General features: G+C 38.9%; 1 protein-coding gene across 1 annotated transcript; it reads left to right on the top strand.

The window, feature by feature from the left end:
• Nucleotides 1–398: 398 nt before the first annotated feature.
• ZBTB14 (zinc finger and BTB domain containing 14) lies at nucleotides 399–4,427 on the top strand (the record flags this gene model as incomplete). Its single annotated transcript, XM_081996435.1, has 2 exons — nucleotides 399–548; nucleotides 3,084–4,427. 2 exons carry the CDS (start codon nucleotides 399–401, stop codon nucleotides 4,425–4,427), a joined length of 1,494 nt encoding a protein of 497 aa, XP_081852561.1.
• Between the last annotated feature and the right edge of the window lie 14,235 nt (nucleotides 4,428–18,662).

The raw sequence follows: 18,662 nt of genomic DNA, 5'->3' as shown, positions 1-18,662 counted from the left end.
ACGGCCGGAGAGACGCGCGCAGACCCCCCCCCCAACCCCCCCTCCCCAAATTCCCCCCTCCTCCCTCCTTCCCTTCCTTCCCCCCCTCCCCAGCCCCCTCCCGCGCGGCGGCGGCGGCAGCGGCAGCCCCCGCGCTCCCCGGGAAGTGCGGTTCCGCGGGCGCGCGCGGGCGGCAGGTAAGCGCGAGCCCTTTTCCCATCCCCCCCTACCCCCCCGCGCCCAACGGCAGGGCCGCCGTTGCGCTGCGCGCGCGCGCTCTCCCTCGCGCGCCCCCCTTCCTCCTCCTCTTCCTCCTCCCCCCTCTCCCTCCCCCGCTCACTGCCGCCGCCGCCGCCTCCAGCAGCCCTGGCTGCTGACGGCCGCAGCCGTTAAAGCCCAGGCAGCGCGCGCTGGGTGAGATGGAGGCGCCGCGGGCGCGCCCGCCGCCGCCGTCAGCAGCCCGGAGCCGTCGCGCGCCTGCCTCCCGCGCGCGCGGCGGGCGGGCGGGGGAAGGAGGAAGAGGACGAAGACACGTCTACCGGCGGATACGCGGGCGCCGCGCGGCTACGGTGGCGGCGGCCGCAACAAAGGGGCGCGCAGCCGCGGCCTGGCGGCATCTCGGCCGGCGCCGCCGCCACCGGCGGGGCGGGCGCCGCGCGCGAAGCGTTGGGGCGAGGAGGAGGGGGGCGCCGTCCCCGCGCCGCCCCGTGAGGCGGCGCGGGGCTGGGGGCAGCGCCGGGCTCGCTCCGGAGAGAGGCCGCCTGCTGCTCGCGGGCGCCCCCGACGACGGGCCGGGAGCGCGGGCGGCGTCTCCCCGCCGCAAGGCCGCGCCGGCAGACGCGGGTTCCCGTGGCGGCGGCGGCGAGCGGGCCGCGGCGGCCCGGCGGGGCTGGGCCCCGCCGGGAACCCGCCTGCGCCGCGTCCCCGCCGGCGGGTGCACGAAGCGGGCGTGCGCCTGGCTGCCTCTGCGGTCACGGGCACGGCAGTCGGCGCCGCGGCAGTGCGCCTTCAGAGCCGGGAGAGCGAACGTGGCCGGGCGCCGAGCGCGTCTCGGACGGCGGCGGCAGGAGCTTGCACCAACAGTTAGAACCCCAGACGCATTTCCCACCCCACCCTCCGTTCCCGTTGTGGCAGCGGCAGCGTAAAAAGTGTGCGCGTGTAGGAATAATGGGAACTACCCCGCGGAGCAAGCAACCCAGTGGCAACGGAGCTTCCCCCCGCCGTGACTCCGTGCTGGCGCTACTGGGGTCCCAAAGTGCCTACCGTGCCCCACTCGCAAAGTAGTAGCTTTCTTTCACCAATTACACACCCCTCTGTACTTCGCATCGCTGTTTTCAGCCAATTACTTCTCCTATAATTGCTTCTCGCTTAGTAAGTCTCCACAGAATTACAGCAAAATTGCATATTGTTTAACAAAACGGGGTGGGATTGCTGCTAGATCATTAACAGTGACGCTTTGCTGTTTGCTTAAAAAGAAAGTAGGGTTTTCCCCGGTTTGCAAAGAGCTCTAAACAGATCCCGTTGAAATAGTTGTTTGTCCTGCCCTTTTGGGTGCTGGGCTGGTACCTTGCCCTGGGGCCATAGCCCCAGGCAGCCCAGAAAAATACACACAGTGTTCCTTGGTTTTGTTTTCTTTTGTGTATTTCAAATATTTATGCACTTCCTATCTGGCTCTCTTAGTATCTGATTATGAAGGACTAAGGAAATAATTTTGGCTTTCCTCAGTTTTTAGTCAGTGGTGCTATACGCTGAGATGCCAGACCCGCAAAGGAATCTGTAGCGAGCCAAGTGTTTCCATACCATGTTAAACACCCAGCGCCAAGAGTGGAAGTTGGATACCTGTCAGCTCCTTCCATTTCCTATGTGGTCAAGGATAAATTTAAATTTAGGAAAGGAGTTCCCGGTAGCTCCATGCCAGGAGATGGAGAGAGGTGTCTCCATCACACATAAAATTTCCCTTCTCCCCGCTGCATTTCCCACTTCTGTCACAGTTATGTGCCTGTGGGAAATTGGAATTGAATCATTTAAATGACGCGTTTTGCATCATCCTTCTGCTGTTCTAGCATCTCCATTGTTTGGAGATCTGGTATTCTTGATGTCTCTTTCCCTGGTCCTGGGTGCGCATCCGTCCACAGGGCAGACTGCTGCCCTTTGGGATGCCTGCTCTTCTTGCCAGAGCCTCCCCTAGGCTTGCTCAGCCCACTAATTCAGCGGAAGACTAGCCACTTTTTCAATGGGTTGGTTACTGGGTGAACTCTGTTGATTCCTGTAGAGGTTTTTCAGACTTTTAGATCTAGTGCAAAGTAAGTAGCAGGAAAATAGAGTCAGAGAAACAAAGGAGTCAGAGAAAAGTAGACATGGTTTATGACAACAGCGCTATCAGAGACATTTATGCAGTCACCTGAAGAATCAGTCTAAATAACTGCGCATTTTAACAGTGCATTTTGTATCTTTTTAAATAATTGAAAATGCCACATTCTAACACACTAACTTAAATGAATTTTTGGAATACATTTTATAATTTCTTAAAATGCTATTATCTTCCTGTCTTTCAGGCTGAAGGTGGCCCATTGTAAGGGTTAATCATCTTTATTTAATAATCATTTGTTTAGAAAATTTCCTGCATTGTTCATGGTAAGGCTTATATTTGATATTTCACATTTAGTTTGTTATGATGACACATTCAGTGTGTTTCTTACACTTTTTTTTAGTATTAACATTTCCCTTAGCTATAAGGTTGAATTCTACTGCAGTTGGATCATACATTTACTGGGAACTGCAGCTTCACAGAGGAAGTTTCCAGTTTTGGATGACTGAATCAATAAATATTTGAATAAATTAATGTCTTGATACAAAAAATTATCCTTAATAAATCGCTATGTGTCTTGTAAAGTGTATAACCTAGGGAAAGACATTTACGTATTCACAATTTTAAAAGAAGTTTCAGAGTAATGCTTTTATAATCTGAAAGGCTTTTTCTGGTCATATTAAGCAAAAAAATTTATTTGGAAATGCTTTTGGTGTGTAAATGACATTGGCTGTTGGGATTTTATGACTCAGACTACTTAATAAAAATTACAAAACTTTCCTTTGTTATTTTACAGGAGTTTTTCATCAGTATGTCTGAAACCATTAAATATAATGACGACGATCACAAAACTGTGTTCCTGAAAACATTAAATGAACAGCGTTTGGAAGGAGAATTTTGTGACATAGCTATCGTGGTTGAAGATGTTAAATTCAGAGCACATAGGTGCGTGCTTGCTGCCTGCAGTACCTACTTCAAAAAGCTTTTCAAAAAACTGGAAGTTGATAGTTCATCAGTAATAGAAATAGATTTTCTTCGTTCTGATATTTTTGAGGAAGTCCTCAATTATATGTATACTGCAAAGATTTCTGTTAAGAAGGAGGATGTAAACTTGATGATGTCTTCAGGCCAGATTCTTGGTATTCGATTTCTGGATAAACTCTGCTCTCAGAAACGTGATGTATCTAGTCCTGAAGAAACCACACAGTCCAAGAGTAAGTACTGTCTAAAAATAAACCGTCCTATGGGGGAACCTAATGATACCCAAGATGATGAGGTGGAAGAAATTGGAGACCACGATGATAGTCCATCAGATGTGACGGTGGAAGGAACTCCCCCGAGTCAAGAAGATGGAAAATCACCTACCACTACCCTGAGAGTGCAAGAGGCGATTCTGAAAGAGTTGGGAAGTGAAGAGGTTCGAAAAGTAAACTGCTATGGCCAAGAAGTAGAGCCTATGGAAACCACAGAATCAAAAGACTTAGGATCTCAGACCCCTCAGGCTTTGACATTTAATGATGGCATAAGTGAAGTGAAAGACGAACAGACACCAGGCTGGACCACAGCAGCTGGGGATATGAAGTTTGAATATTTGCTTTATGGTCACAGGGAACACATTGTATGTCAGGCTTGTGGTAAGACCTTTTCTGATGAAGCGCGACTGAGAAAACATGAAAAGCTACACACTGCTGATAGACCATTTGTTTGTGAAATGTGTACGAAAGGCTTTACCACGCAAGCTCATTTGAAAGAGCACCTGAAAATACACACAGGTTACAAGCCTTACAGCTGCGAGGTATGTGGAAAGTCTTTTATTCGTGCACCAGATCTAAAAAAGCATGAAAGAGTTCACAGTAATGAGAGACCATTTGCATGCCATATGTGTGATAAAGCTTTCAAGCACAAGTCCCACCTCAAAGACCATGAAAGAAGACACCGAGGAGAGAAACCTTTTGTCTGCAGTTCCTGCACTAAAGCATTTGCTAAAGCATCTGATCTAAAAAGGCATGAGAACAATATGCACAGTGAAAGAAAACAAGTTACTACAGCCAATTCCATCCAGAGTGAAACAGAACAGTTGCAGGCAGCAGCTATGGCTGCTGAAGCAGAGCAGCAATTAGAAACTATAGCTTGTAGTTAAAAACTAAAGCAGAAACTTTATCAAAAATAATATAAGAAATTAAATTGAACAAAATCTATTGTTGGTATACGTTTAGACTGAGAATTATCTTTTCAAAAAAACATATTTTTTAGAGGATTTGAATGCTGCATAGGAGCACATAGCATTGCTTGTTTAGGTATTTTAAAACATTTCAGAGATGGGTATTCTTAGAATATGAAATAGTTTTGTTGTCATTAGCAGTATAATGCACTAATACCTGATTTAATTTTGAGAATATGATAAAGTTCTCTATAAAAACAGGGGTCATCACCGGCAGATGTTTTGTTTCATCCAGTATGGAGTACTGCATACAAAGCAGACACCAAAATCAGCGAGTTTAAAAATGCTGAGATCTCAGAAAATAACAACCACAGAAAGAAAATACTTGCTTTTCATAATTTTGAAAGTGTTATACCTACAATTTTTGAGAAACAGACATTTATTCCCTAAACTTTTTAATTCCTCCTTTTTTCACCTAATGTAGGTGCTAGAGCTTGCTACAACAGAGTGTAAGGGGGAACGGTGATCAGAACGAAATCGCTTCGTATTCCATTCTCTCCAATATCCTCTTATTTTAATCAAGGTGGCAAGTTTAATGAAGTACTTGCTTTCCTGAAAAAAACTGCCTTATTCACAGTAGTCCTGGCTGGCAAAGCAGAAGGATTGTGGCATTCACCAGTCCCTTCTGTGGGGAAAAGAGTCTGCCTCGTTTGTTTCTATGTTGGCTCTTATGCAGGTCCCTGGAGATGGGACAGAGACACAAAGGAAAAAGGGTGCAGCATGGAGAAGGAGACCTGTTCCTTACTCAGACCGGGTAGAAATTAGTTAAAGCTAATACAGCCTGAGGCTGTGGGTTTTATTATGCGGCTTTGCAGTTCCCCTAACCTAGCACAGTTAAGGCAAAGGAGTGTTTCTGGCAGCTGAGGAGGATTAGCTGCACTGGCAAGTGACCGGGTGTCACTGCGGGACCTCCACAGCTGCAGAGCGCAGCCATGGGCTATCGCATATGTGCCCGCGCTGTTCAGACTGGGTTTGGTGTCATGGCTGGTCATACCAGCTAATAGGTCCCATTCACGTTTAAAAACTTCCGCCTTCTGGCACACCACCTCTCGGCAAAAGGGAGACTTCAGTGAGTGATTTCAGTCATAACTGAGCCAGAATCAGTGTTCACTAATAGTCTGTTACTTAGAGTTGCCTATTTTTTTTTCAGACAAGCTGGGGTAGATGCTGCTAATTTAACTGTTAACTCACAGAGTCAACAAAATCCGTGGTCTTTGGATTGCAGGCTGCTACGTGTAGTCAACAAGAGAAGACACAGTAACAGTGGTAATGTAATCCAATGGGATATCGAGCCTTTATTTTAAATTTGTAAATACTACAACTGTTGTCAAAACTTCTTTTGAAGTTGGAATGGGAAAAAAAACGCACTCGTGGGCACATGGCTTGATAACATTGGTCGCTCGCAATACCTATAGCATATGAAAGTATTAGACCAGTTTCTGGTAGTTACTATGTGGTAGATCACATCTTGCTTTTCTAAATAGAAATTGAAAATAGCATTTTTGGAACTGTTATATGGAATTTTGATTATTGTTTTTTTTGTTTGGTTGGGTTTTTTTACAGATTTGTTTTATTCATGTACTCATCAGGTTAAGCAGTTACCTTAAAATGCCAATAATTGTTTGAAAGCTGGTCTGTAAATAAAACATGAACTTAATATTTTAGAAAATGTAAACTTTGGACCTTTACCAATATATTTTTTTAAAATGTTGCGTCATTTTACATTCAGTAATATTAGTTTGTAAACAAACTATACATTTTGTATCTGTGCAACATCAGAGGATGTGTATTCATTGCATTTTATTGGTTCTCTTGAGGAACATGATAAATGACCATTGTGAAAATGTTCTACTGTATATGATCATAGATATAAAGATAGTAGGTCCAAAATAGGATCTACTTTTTTTTCTAAATATATTAGTCTTTGCTATGTTTTCTTATCTAAAATTGTGTTAATTTTTTCTTAGATGATAAAATTGGGGTTGATAAGTCTGTACAAAACAGATCTGTTGTGATGAGAGTTCCAAAGAGTAAAAGATGAAGAAAGTGGATTTTCTCTAGGTCTCCTATGAAGAGTGCAAGAAGTAATGAGCTGAAATTACAGCAGTGAATGTTTACATTAGACATTATGAAAAGCTTTTAAAGGGTTGAATAATGAATTATTAGAACAAAATGCCTGGGGAGATACTGCAGTCTCCACTAGTGGTGATATTCAAGAATGAGTTAGACAAACATCTGTTAGGACTGGTTTAAGTACAGTTAATTCTTCCTTGAAGCTGAGGGATAAGCTAAATAACCCCTCAAGAGCCTCTTTAACTTTGGGGGTTTTTTTTGAGTGCTAGGAAAGTAATAAATGGACACAGGGCTTACTAGGACAGCAGACACTTGAATGGGAAGAGAGAGCTTGAGGTTTAGAGTTAAAGAAAATTACCCTCTGACATTTGAGCACAAGCAGTCAGGCTGTGAATTTTAAAATGTTGTAGAAAACCAGGTTTGCATTAAGACAACTGAAAGTGTGATAACATTGTGATTTACATCAGAGCACATTTTGCTATTATTAAAGCTTAGAGTTGTAAGAGCTATACAAGGTTACAGCTGTAAGGGTTGTGTGATGTTTGTAGCTTTTTAAAACTGTGATAGATTGATATTATACGTAGTCTAATACAATAGTGTGCAGAGGCAGGAACAAATGTTCTGTCTCATGTTCCTTGGACACGGCATAAATGCCTTACATGAGACTTGGTCTTTACGAGTCTGTCATAGGAAGAAATTCAGTGAAACCAATGGAATTGCTCCTATATTATAGGTTTTGAAAGGGACCTTGGCCTCTTACTAGTTTTTAGCTGCTTAAGAGTCAGAGGCTGCTGTATGTTCCTGAGACAATGACAATATTGATCAAGAAGGCAAAGGCTCAGTTATTTTTGTGAAGTTCAGAATTTTATTGGCAATTTCTACTCCTGCTATTTGTCTTAAGGATGTGAACTTACCTTATTATTTCCTGTTTTTGAAAGCCAATTGATAATTTTTCCTTTCCAATTGTTTTTACCTAGACAGGGAGAAGGCCTAGAATACTTAAGCTTAAAGTTTTGGAAAAGGTTTCAGAAAGGAAGTGTGGAGGTAACCTTAGCTGTACATTATTGTTAATGTGTTCAAAATTAATCCTGATCATTGTGTACATTCTGAAGGGATGTTAGCTTATATGTTATGGGGGCCTGTCTGTGAAGTTCAGGTAGATCTTCTGCATCTTAAGACACTACTGCTTCCAGCTTCTCTCCTGTCTGTTCCAGAAGACACCATGTACAGAAGCAGATGTATGTCAGCTCCAAGCCACAGAGGTTTTCCAGCGTGGTAAAACCTAAGCTATGAGCTTAGTTGATTGAGGAATGGGCAAATTTTTATTTTTGCTTTTACAAGGATGGCAACTTCTTTCGGAGCTTATGAGACAGTGGATGAGATTCTTTCCAATTAATGGGAATTTTGCTGTTAACTTTTTGGGGGCCAGACTAGCCTAATATTCCTAACAAGGTTTCCAACAGCAGGCAAATTACCTAACTGGTGTGCGTGCAGGAATGACAGAATGCTATAGAAACATAGATGGCTAAAATAACAGTAGATATGAATTAATTGTTTTTCTCAGAATTAAGTGGCAAAAACACCATGCATGGAATTAGTCCTAAACATTCCGTCTATCGTTTGTGAAATCGGAGTCAGTTTGTCTTTAATATACACAGGATAGCAACACCTCTGTTACTTTTTTTGGCTTATACCAAATGTCTGTCCATGTTACGATGTTAGGAGTCCACGTGGCTTCAGTGGAACTCTCTGTGCATTGGAATTAACTATATGAGTAGATGTTTGCATGACCAGGGCTTACATGTATGTAACTCAGCAACATGTAAGCTGATGCGAAATGAGGTTCTTCTTGTGACCCAAATGTGATGCCAATACCAGTTGAGATGCTAAGTGAAAGTATTCTCAGTTGCAAAAATATCTAAATATTAAGGAAGTATAACCATTTAGTTAAAAGACTTTTTGTTTTAAAAAACTAAATAACTTAGACTGAAAAGCAATATTTGAAATAAGAACTTTGCCATTCTGTCATCTTAAATGTGTGTTCTTAAAAATAGGGTGATTGTTTTGTAAAGAGAAAAAGAAACAAAGAGAACATATTTTGAACTCTGGTATCCGATTAATTTCTCGTCCAAATTGTGTGAGCCGTGGGTATGCTGCTGGTTATTAGGCATAACTCAGTTTGGAAACTGCAAAAGTTCAGGAAAGAATACCTTCTAACCCTTCTCCATGCCCCACCCCTTCTTCTGCACACCCTTCTTATAAATATTTAAACAGATATTAGAAGATTAAGCAATTCACAGTTGAGTATTTGTGTTTTAATTTTTCTGCTTTAATGTTTGAAAAAGGTTTAGGCTTGGAGGTCTGAGTTTTAAAGGTTGTGTGAAAGAAAATGCTGGCTTAAGTAGCAAGATTTTGAGGAGTTCAGCTTCTATTTCAAGTAAGCTGCAGAATACTAAATACTCCTCAAAATCTTGCTACTTAGGTACCCAAACTGGAGTTCTTTTGAAGAGCGAACCCTAATTTTCTGACCTAGAGATTGCATTCATGATTCCAGTGAGTAAGAATATTTAATAGTTGGGTGAGATACAGAATAAAATATTAGATGATATCAGAAAGTCTACCTAAGTTTCAAGGATATTTTTAGGGACACATTATCTATTGTCAAGTCATCTATTTAGCAATTTAGACACCTCTCTGTTTTACAGAAGAGACAAAGCATTTCTGAAACAAAGTATATCTACTGCTAACAACATATGACTTTCGTGCATGTAAATGTTTACACATCAGTATAGAATAGGATAATTCTACCTAGAAGGTTAAGACAGACCTAAGGAATTTTCATCTCTTTCAAACAGCTAATCTGTAGATCACAGCAGTATGCCCAATCAGCCAGCAACGGGCATGTTTCATTAGAAATTCCATTACAGCACTTGGTCCGTCATTGTCTCCATATAGATCTAAAACAATTATAATAACATTCATTTCAGAACACATGGAGGATTTCCATGAATAGATTTTATTAAATATGTGTCATAAGAGTCGAGACATCTTTAAATATAATACCAGAAATCTGAAATAATAGGATAGCTAAAAATAGTGATTTATACAATATTGATATGTTTTTCAGTGTATTTCTCTCCACTGTCCCTTTATAATTTTTTTATTTGCAGGCCCTGCTCTTTTAGATATTTCTAGAACTCTGAAACTGTATGAACTTCAGCAATTCCAATATGAACAGAATTAGAGCTATCATGTTGAGAGCTCTTTAAAATAGAAATAGTTTTTCTGTTTGAAGTCTTTTTGTTTTTTAATAATCTGTGGCTAAGCATTTAATTTTTTTATAGATAAATTTGAAAAACATGTAGACCATAGGAATAAAGTTGTTCCATGTCTGATCTGATTGGCATATGGATATCAAAAAGCATGGCCAAAGCAGAACATCTGGATACCTGTATCTCATATTCCTTCCTGTATATATGTATTTATATTTTGCTAAAGTTTGTAGTTCTTGAAAGAAAACAAATTTATAAGAGAAGTGGTGCTAACAAGAAATTGAAATTTTTACTGAATGGAAATTCCAAATGTATTTTCTTTTTGATAGTGAGCCATTTGCAGTAAATGTATAAGACAATAACTACATATTACATATTAGGCATATAAATAGATTTAAAGCTGTATTTTAATGCAGAAGTAAAAGAAATTAATGGAAATAATGCATTGAATATAATTGTGTTTATGGAATCATAAAATAATGTGAATTATGAAAATTGATAATTTCAGCTTTTTTCCACCAAAACATCAAAGCAGTCTTCTGGTTTAGAAAAATGTATTTTCTGATGCAAAACCAGTCTGTTAAAAACAATACCACCACCAGCAAAAAATACCCTGCAGTGCTTGCATTTGTAGTTTTCTGACTTCCTCCCAATGGACTATTTATACTTTTAATATGAGTAATCTGCATCTGCAAGCAACTTAGCTGCAGGGAAGCTCAATCTTTAGAATATTTTTGAAGGCAAAAGTATTCTAGATTTTAATTCTTCACTGATAAAGATCCATTTTTTTTCGGGGTCAAGGGTGCCACAAGCAGTGCTTACAGGAACCAACCACTGTAGTGGCATTGCTGCTTGCTCAGACAAGAGGATGTAGAATGGTAGAACTCCACTCTGAAATCAAAAATTCATTTCTTTCTTGTCTAGGAATTGGAAATGGTACTGACACAAAAGCCTGTGTAACTTCAGGCAGGAGTTCCTCTACAAGAGAAGTTCCGCAGATGACATATGGCTTTTTTTTTACTTATCATCAGCATAATTGGGGCTTACAGAGTAGAGTTGTCATGACTATGTCTTTAAAGATATTAATTGGTTCTATTTTGCATACTGTCAAAGCTTGTTTACATGTTTTTGTTGTGCTTAAGGTTCCATGGGCAAAGTTAGGGAGAAGAGTTGGAGTAAAAGCAAAAATATCCTGTGAAAAATTTTCTAAACATTGCATTTATTAAACTGTAGCACAAGTTACATGCAAATTTTTATTTGATGTATTGAGGGTACATTATATTTAAGAACATGTTTTCACTTGCTTAAGAAGTCAGTAGCCTCAGATGATAATTTGTTGATTTGTTTTAGTTACCTTAACCTCCAACATTTAGAATCAATGTATAGATTTATTTTGCCTGGGTGTGAAAGCCATGAAGTATCTGTTCATACAGCTCTATTATGCTAGAATTATCTAGTTATACTGACTATCTATATCTAAGCAGCATTTAACCCTTTTTTCTTTACACTAGGGGATCCATCTTCCTTGTATCCCAAGTAAGTCCATGATCATTCCCCCCCCATTTCCTATATAGAAAATAACTGATGTTTTCATGAGACTTGCTTAGGCTGTTAAGGAATGTCTTCTCACATGGCAATAGGATTTGATCTGATTACTTTGCAAAGATGTAAAGTGAATAGAAGGTGGTTGCTTCTGTATGGGAAGACATTTTGCAATGGAATATTTCTCTATATTTATTTCAAAAGTTAAGTATTGTTTCTATTTCTTTCTGTTCTGTTATAAAGCTTGCTTTTTGAGAATACAGTATTCTGAAGGCATAGCAAAGTAGACTTTGTATGGTAGAAATGAATTGTGGTGAAAGGGTGAGTCTTGTTCCTTCTCTTCTTTCCTGCTCACAAAGGTGTCTGGTGAACTTCTGTGTCGGTGCAAGGTAGGTGATGGGGGTATTCAGGCAGGAGCAGGTATGAAGGCAAACAGGGAGGAGGAAGGAGCAGGACCTTCTCATTCCAACCATAGTGAAACGACTGACAGCTCGCTTTAACGTGGTCACTCCCTTAAAGTTTGTCTCGTCTGGACAAATCTCATTCCTAAGTTACGTTCTTTTATTCTTGTTGAATTCTTTCTTTTTGAAGACTTCAGGGTGGAGAGGTTTAAGTAAAGCCAAAAAGAATTTCACCTATTTCTCAGTGTAAAATTTACTATGCATAGAACTATGGTAGAGCTAATATTCTGATTACGGGTTAATATGCCGGATAGCATGTGCTAGTTTGTTAACAAACTAACAGCTGTTGGATTTGATCCAAAGATGATCTATTCTCAGTGTTCTTAGAACACAGGAACAGGCTTGGCATTCTTTTTAACTCAAACCTATTTGTCTATCCCAGATGATAACAAAAAGAGAGTAGTAATGCACCAAGGCAGTAAGCTTCATGTCCAGGGCACAGCTAAATCATGAGATGTTTCCCTGTTTGCAAGTTAAGGGAAAAGCTAAACAAGGTCAAGGCATCAGATGCATGGTGATTTAAGACAACCAAAGTTGTGGTTGCTGCTATTTATTGTGATTCTTTTGCCTGCAGTAGCACTCATGCATTGTCTCAGTGAACTGCCTCATGGAGAACCGAAGTACCTGAAAACTAGTAACTGTTTTGAGGCATTTTTTTCTTAACCTTCTTAGCAGCCCCACATGATTCCCTCGGTGCTAGGGTCAGTGGAAGAGCAACCCCAATTTAGATTGGCTTCAGCTATTGTGGAACTGCCTCCTAAGACAGCAGCTTTCTGTTTTGCCTGCTATAGTAAAACTGCAAATTGTTGCTAAAAGGAGTAAACCCGTTCCCTCCTTTCCTCTCTTGCTGTTACCTTTTGCACCTCCATCTTGTTTGGCTCAGATTTAGTGGCTTTTGTGGCTTTAGGATAAGCCAGTCGAGTGAGTTTCTATAACAAAGCAATTCAGGGCTTCAGTGAGTTAGCTTTAGGTTGACCTACCTTGTTGAACCGATTGATTAGATTTGTTCCAAGGTAAGTGGCAGGAGCACATAGCTAGAGTTAGGGGAACAAATAGAGCAGGACTTACCCAACTTTGGCATCACATTAAATACACGGTGATGAAACATGGCACTTGTTGCAAAGTGTTTGTGAGAAGCAGCCAGGCAACAGAAAGGACCAGATGTAACTCCTTTGCAACAACCGCTGGTGGTAGACCTACAGGATTTTGAAGAGGGAGGTGTGTGTGCTTCATTTCTGCTTTTTTGGGAGAACAGAATTTGTGCTTTGAAGTTGTGGGGGTGTTTTTTTTCTTTCTTTTTTGTTATTTAAATTAATCTGACCCTGTTTGCCTCTCATCCAACAACCCTACAAGGCCTTGAATTGTGACAAATTCTCAGGCTAAGGAGAAAAGAATAGTTATAAAAGACAGTAAGTATTCAATTCACTGAAGGACAAAACTGTATCCCCAAAAGGGTGAAAAATTATATTTTGCAATACAGGTTAATGTTTACCAGTGTTATAAGTAGACAATACTCACTTCATACTTATTTAGGTCTATTTTAGATCACTTACTGTGTAAAAATAATTAAACAATCATAAATCCAAATTATCCAAAGATTTTGTATTTCATTAGGTGATGTCAGCTAGACTGAATTCATGTGAAGAATTTTTTTTTTCTGTCTTTCTAAGACAAAATACTTGAAGTTTTTAGAATTACTGGATTTGATTTTTTTCCAGGTACATATATGAATCCATTTGAAGGACTGAATGTAAACATTGTAGGTATTTTACATTTCCATTTGGTACTTCAGATTAAGGTGTTTTAAATGTAGTTCTTCGGTTGTGTAGCTGAGGCTGTGGAAGGCATTCTTTGTCGAGAGTTGTCTTCTTTCAGTGAAAAGTTCTTCCCTGGTAATGAGTTCTGTTCTCTGATATTTCTCATAGTTTTCTGTGCTTTTAACAAAACTTTTTTTCCCCATCTGAAGTAACAACAGTTGAATATTTTATTTTTACAAGTTGCCTTATTTTATATTACAGCTATTATTCATTTTGTTATTTTACCCAGTAATATTTTACTAATTCATCCAGATTTTCCAGTAAGATTTATAGCAATCATGGCCACTATATCCTTGTTCTTAAAGTGTAAAATAGAGCTTAAACCAGGATTTTGAAACATGAACTTTCTAATGCCAGTGTAAGGTTTCAATCTTTAACTTTTCAGCACTGTATGTGAAGCCTTATACCCCTGAAAAGCAGCAAGATCTCATTGAATGCTTCTATTGAAGAGACTCAATTTTTTTAGAAAAATAAATATATTCTAACTTTGTTTCTGGAATTCTTGATCTTAGATAAGGGAAAAGAGTTCAACTGTTTACTTGGCAAATAGGAAGGAGCAGCTATACCCTTTTATATTTAAGATGAGTTAGAGGTGTGAAGATAACTGGGCTTGCTTACTGGACTAACAGTTGTGTACATCTATACACATAGTAACAATTAAAACCTACAATTTTTGAAGTGCGTGACAGGCAGGTTTCCTTATGCTAGAGTTTTGTCATTCAGTCTGAAAAAGCCAAATCAAACATTAGAAATTCTTACTTGAAAATGCTATGAATACAATAATAAATAGAGGACTGTTAGTAGACACGGCACTTCGGGACATGGTTTAGTGGGCATGGTGGTGTTGGGTTGATGGCTGGACTTGATGATCTTAAAAGTCTTTTCCAACCTTAACAATTCTGTGATTCTGTGAAATGTCTTAATTAAAATTAACAATTATCCATTTTAAGAGCATTCATAAATGTTTTCAATATGAAACGTAGGTTTAATTTTCCACTCAAGTAATTAACTCTTTTTTTTTTTAATCCAGTTATATGACTTCCTTGTAGATCTCCCATTGTTCCAAGGGTGATTAAATGGAGTTAGAGGGGAGCCCTGATTTGATGGATGTGATAAAATCTGCTAGAGTAGGAATGTCCTATTATATATATTTTTCAATTGGACGTAGATTACACTCTATGAATCTTGCTAAACAAATTAAAGGTTGTGATACTTTACTGTTTTAAATCTTTTCTTTTGTTACAAGGTCAATGTTTTGAAACATAACTTAGAATTCATATATTTATCTTATTTGGTCAGATTGTCTAAGTTTTAGCCATGCATGATGAAATCTCCATCCTTTTGACTCTCGAGGACAAGTTAGAAAACCACATTGTGTATTTACTGTTTGTATTTTATATAGGTGTAATTCAGTATAGTTTCCCATTCTCAGTTCTTGAACAATCTAAGCTGTTTAGTAGCATGTTAGAATGATGATTTTGATATTGACATTTTACATATCTTTGTTCTCTTCTTTGAATGTTAAATTAAGCATGTAGTTTAATATTAAGGCTGTTTACATTTATCAAAATGTTATATCTGAATTTATTGAGGATTTCAATGAAATAGTCTTTTCTTGCAAGTTTGGAAATTTCTTCATTTATTTTAAAGCTGACTTTTCTTCTCCTTAGCTCACTGGCTAGCAGCTTTGCCATGGGTCATAAATGCTTCTTTGCTGCTCTCATTTTAAGTTCTTTGAAGACAGGAGCATGTGCCTAATTTTATGACTTGCGTCAAGTTACACAGACCAATAAGCTGTGGTCTGATCAGGGTCTTAAAACACTTTTTGTAGAAAAGAGGAAGACACGTACAAAAATATTAATTTTTAGTCTAACAAATTTGTTGTCGTGCTGGTAAAACAGAAAAGGCTTGAAGATGAAAATTTTACTTGTGGCAGACTCACAACCTATCCTATGAATCTTTAGCATGGTGCGGAATGGTATGGCCTTGTCCATGTCATGAGTCTGTGGTTCTATGTGAGGTTCTTTAAAGTCTCTTCCTGTGTTTCACTGTGTTTCTGCTAGATCCGGAGTCATTAGCCAAGGATTTGACTGGACTGAATTCCTTGCTGTAGAAAAGAATTCCTATGTGATCTAAAGGCTCTGAATTTTGGACTGTGACTCATTCGTCTGCCTCAGTGAAGGGATGGGCTGCCTACAGAGGTGTGGCAGGTGGGAGCAGCAATTCCTTTGGCTCCACTGATCTTTGTGTAGTTGTATATATAGTAATGTTTTAGGTGAACCGTTCAGTCTCATATTTAGACCTCCTACATTTATCTAGGTCTTTGCTTCTTATTGGTTGGCGTTTGCTTTGGATTCAGCTTATCTGTAACTGACTCCCATCTATAACATAAGGATATCAATTTACTTCTTACAGGACCGTTGGAAGATAATCATTAACAGGTGCGAGGCATTCGGGTATTGTGAGGGCAGTGATGTAATCAGCTAGAGAGATTCCCTAGATGGAGGTGGGGCTTTCAGGATCTCTTTACGTGCTGTGAGAAGTCCTGAGATGGATTCATTTTTGTGATACTTCAAAAAACAAAACAAAAAATCCCAAAAGTGTACAGTTGTTTCTCCTAGACTCCATCTAAAATTCATCCATGTTTGTAAATCTCAACCTCAGACTACTATGCAGTTTATCAGATTAATTAAGAAAAATTAATAGACCAATGTATTGAAACTCTAATGGCCACATTTCTCTTTAATCTAATGGTATTCACTTTTCCCTGTCTCTGGAAATGTTGCATGTTCTCGCTGCTGGCTTTCAAGGTCTCATGTCTTTGGCTGCTGGAAATCTGTGCATTGCTGTTCTTCTGGAGTACTCATGGAAAGGTAACTGGCTTTTCATTTACTTCCTTTCTCAGGAGAATGGTACTTCCGCCCATTTGGATTTTTCTTTTTTCCCTTCTGTGTTTATTCGCTACAGATGTCTGTTAGAGGCATATTAATCACAGAGGCATTAATTGAATTGTTCTAGTCTAAATCTAGGACACTGAATATTGTTATCCCTGCTATACAAATTGCCATTTGACACTTGAAATATTCTAGATAATTTGAGCTGTTTCTTGCTGACACTCAGTCACAGTTATTTCCTCTAAACAGTTTCCTTACAGTTTCACATATAATGTATTGCACCTTGGCTAGTAAAGATTTTTATTTTTAAGCTTAACCATAAGATAGTCAGTGACTGCAGTTGCTCTTTGAAGACCATTGTGATAGTTCCCAGTTTAGGAAAAGACATCAAGTAGTTCAAGCAGCTTACTGATCATGTTAATCTTCTTTCCCAAAGAGCTCGGTTTGATTACTAATGTTGAGGTATATAAGGAAATTTTAAAAAGTGGCTCAGAGCTAGTTCATTCTCAAAGTTGGGGATAAAGCTTTTTATAAATGACAAAATTAGCATTTGATATAAGCGTATGAAATCTTCCTGATTATCTCTATATCTTTATATTATTTTTATTATAAAATGTTTTCATTTATATTTAGGTGATTACTTCCAAATGATACTTCCAGAAGCACTCAGATACCTACTTGTAAAATGTTAGCTGTACATTCTTGTTAACAAAACATTGAAACATTGAACATCTTCAGGTAAAAATGGCCTCTTCCTTAAAACATGTTTACTAAGTGTCATTGTTTTCAGCTCCATTAGAATAAAGGGTTTACTTCAGATGTAGAACCAGAGAATTACGACTAGCAGTGGATAATTTAAAGTGACATCAGCCAACTTGATTTTTGTAACTGTCTAGAAATGTTAAAGTTAACTTGAAAATGTTAAAGTTCTTAACAGAGTACCCTCTAAATAAGTCAAGACTTCTTCAAAAAAATCTTTGAAGATTCATACTGAAGAATTTTTAAGTCTCTCAATGTTATACAAAAACTAGTAGTTCTTCACTCAACCAGTAAGAACTTAAATGATGCACAAGCAGAGGACCGTATAATTACTGCTAAAAAATACATACAGATATTTTTGTACGTGCTTTCATACTTTCCATTTCATACAAGTTGATGGTACACCTTAAATGAACAAGGACATGTATTGTATTTTACTTATATAACCTCATTTTTTATCACTATGCTTCATTCTCAAGGGCTGGTTTTTTTTCCAATAACTGGGCATAACCAATGTTTTCCACTGGTCTGAAGTTGAATGAGAATAATTATTAGTGCACTGTTTGTTTTGGTTGTTGTACTGCATTAACTGCACATTTGCTGAGGTGACAATTCACTACAGAACTCTGTCCTGTGCAATTATTTCAGTGGTTTTTGTGCATTTGAACTTGTGACCAAATCTGAAATTAAAAAATGTTTCCATTAAATGAAAGAAAAAGAAGCCCAAGATGCCCTTTGATAATAGTTTTGCCTTTGTCAGAAAACATTAATTGCTGGTAGCTTTTAATTTAAGGAAGAAAAATTGAAGACTCTCAGGTAAAATGTGCCTGTTTTGGGTAATTTATTAGATTAAATACAGATAGGAGTTAAAATGAGATGTGTTTAGAACATTATAGTTAATGACCTGTATTCTTTCACCAAAATGTTGTAGGTTCTGTTACCAAATCAAAGATACCCACCAAGAATTTTAGAGGTTACTTAGACTTTCAGATCACTGAATCATATTTACTGTTTTGAAAATCTTTTAACAAAGCTCATCCACCATATCAAAACCCATTCACCTAGAAACATACATCTAATTTCTTTTGAGGATGTATATAATAGAAATGTATCCAATAGATCTTTTTTTTTTTTTAGAGAAAAGTTAATTGACATCTCTCTCTCATGATGGCAGAATCTCAATTGAACACATGAATCAGGTATGTAAGGGCCACATACTAGAAATTGCTCTAATTCAGTTCATAGTATCCTGTTAGTTCTCAGACTTAAGGTGGGTGAGAACTACGATAGATGGAATAAGGTTGGAATAAAGATTTTTGAAGTAACATTCTAAGAG

This window comes from Phaethon aethereus (assembly GCF_964289735.1).
Source record: "Phaethon aethereus genome assembly, chromosome: 2".
Taxonomy (NCBI): domain Eukaryota; kingdom Metazoa; phylum Chordata; class Aves; order Phaethontiformes; family Phaethontidae; genus Phaethon; species Phaethon aethereus.
Note: the sequence above shows the minus strand (reverse complement) of the source record. Positions and strands in the feature narration are given on the sequence as shown.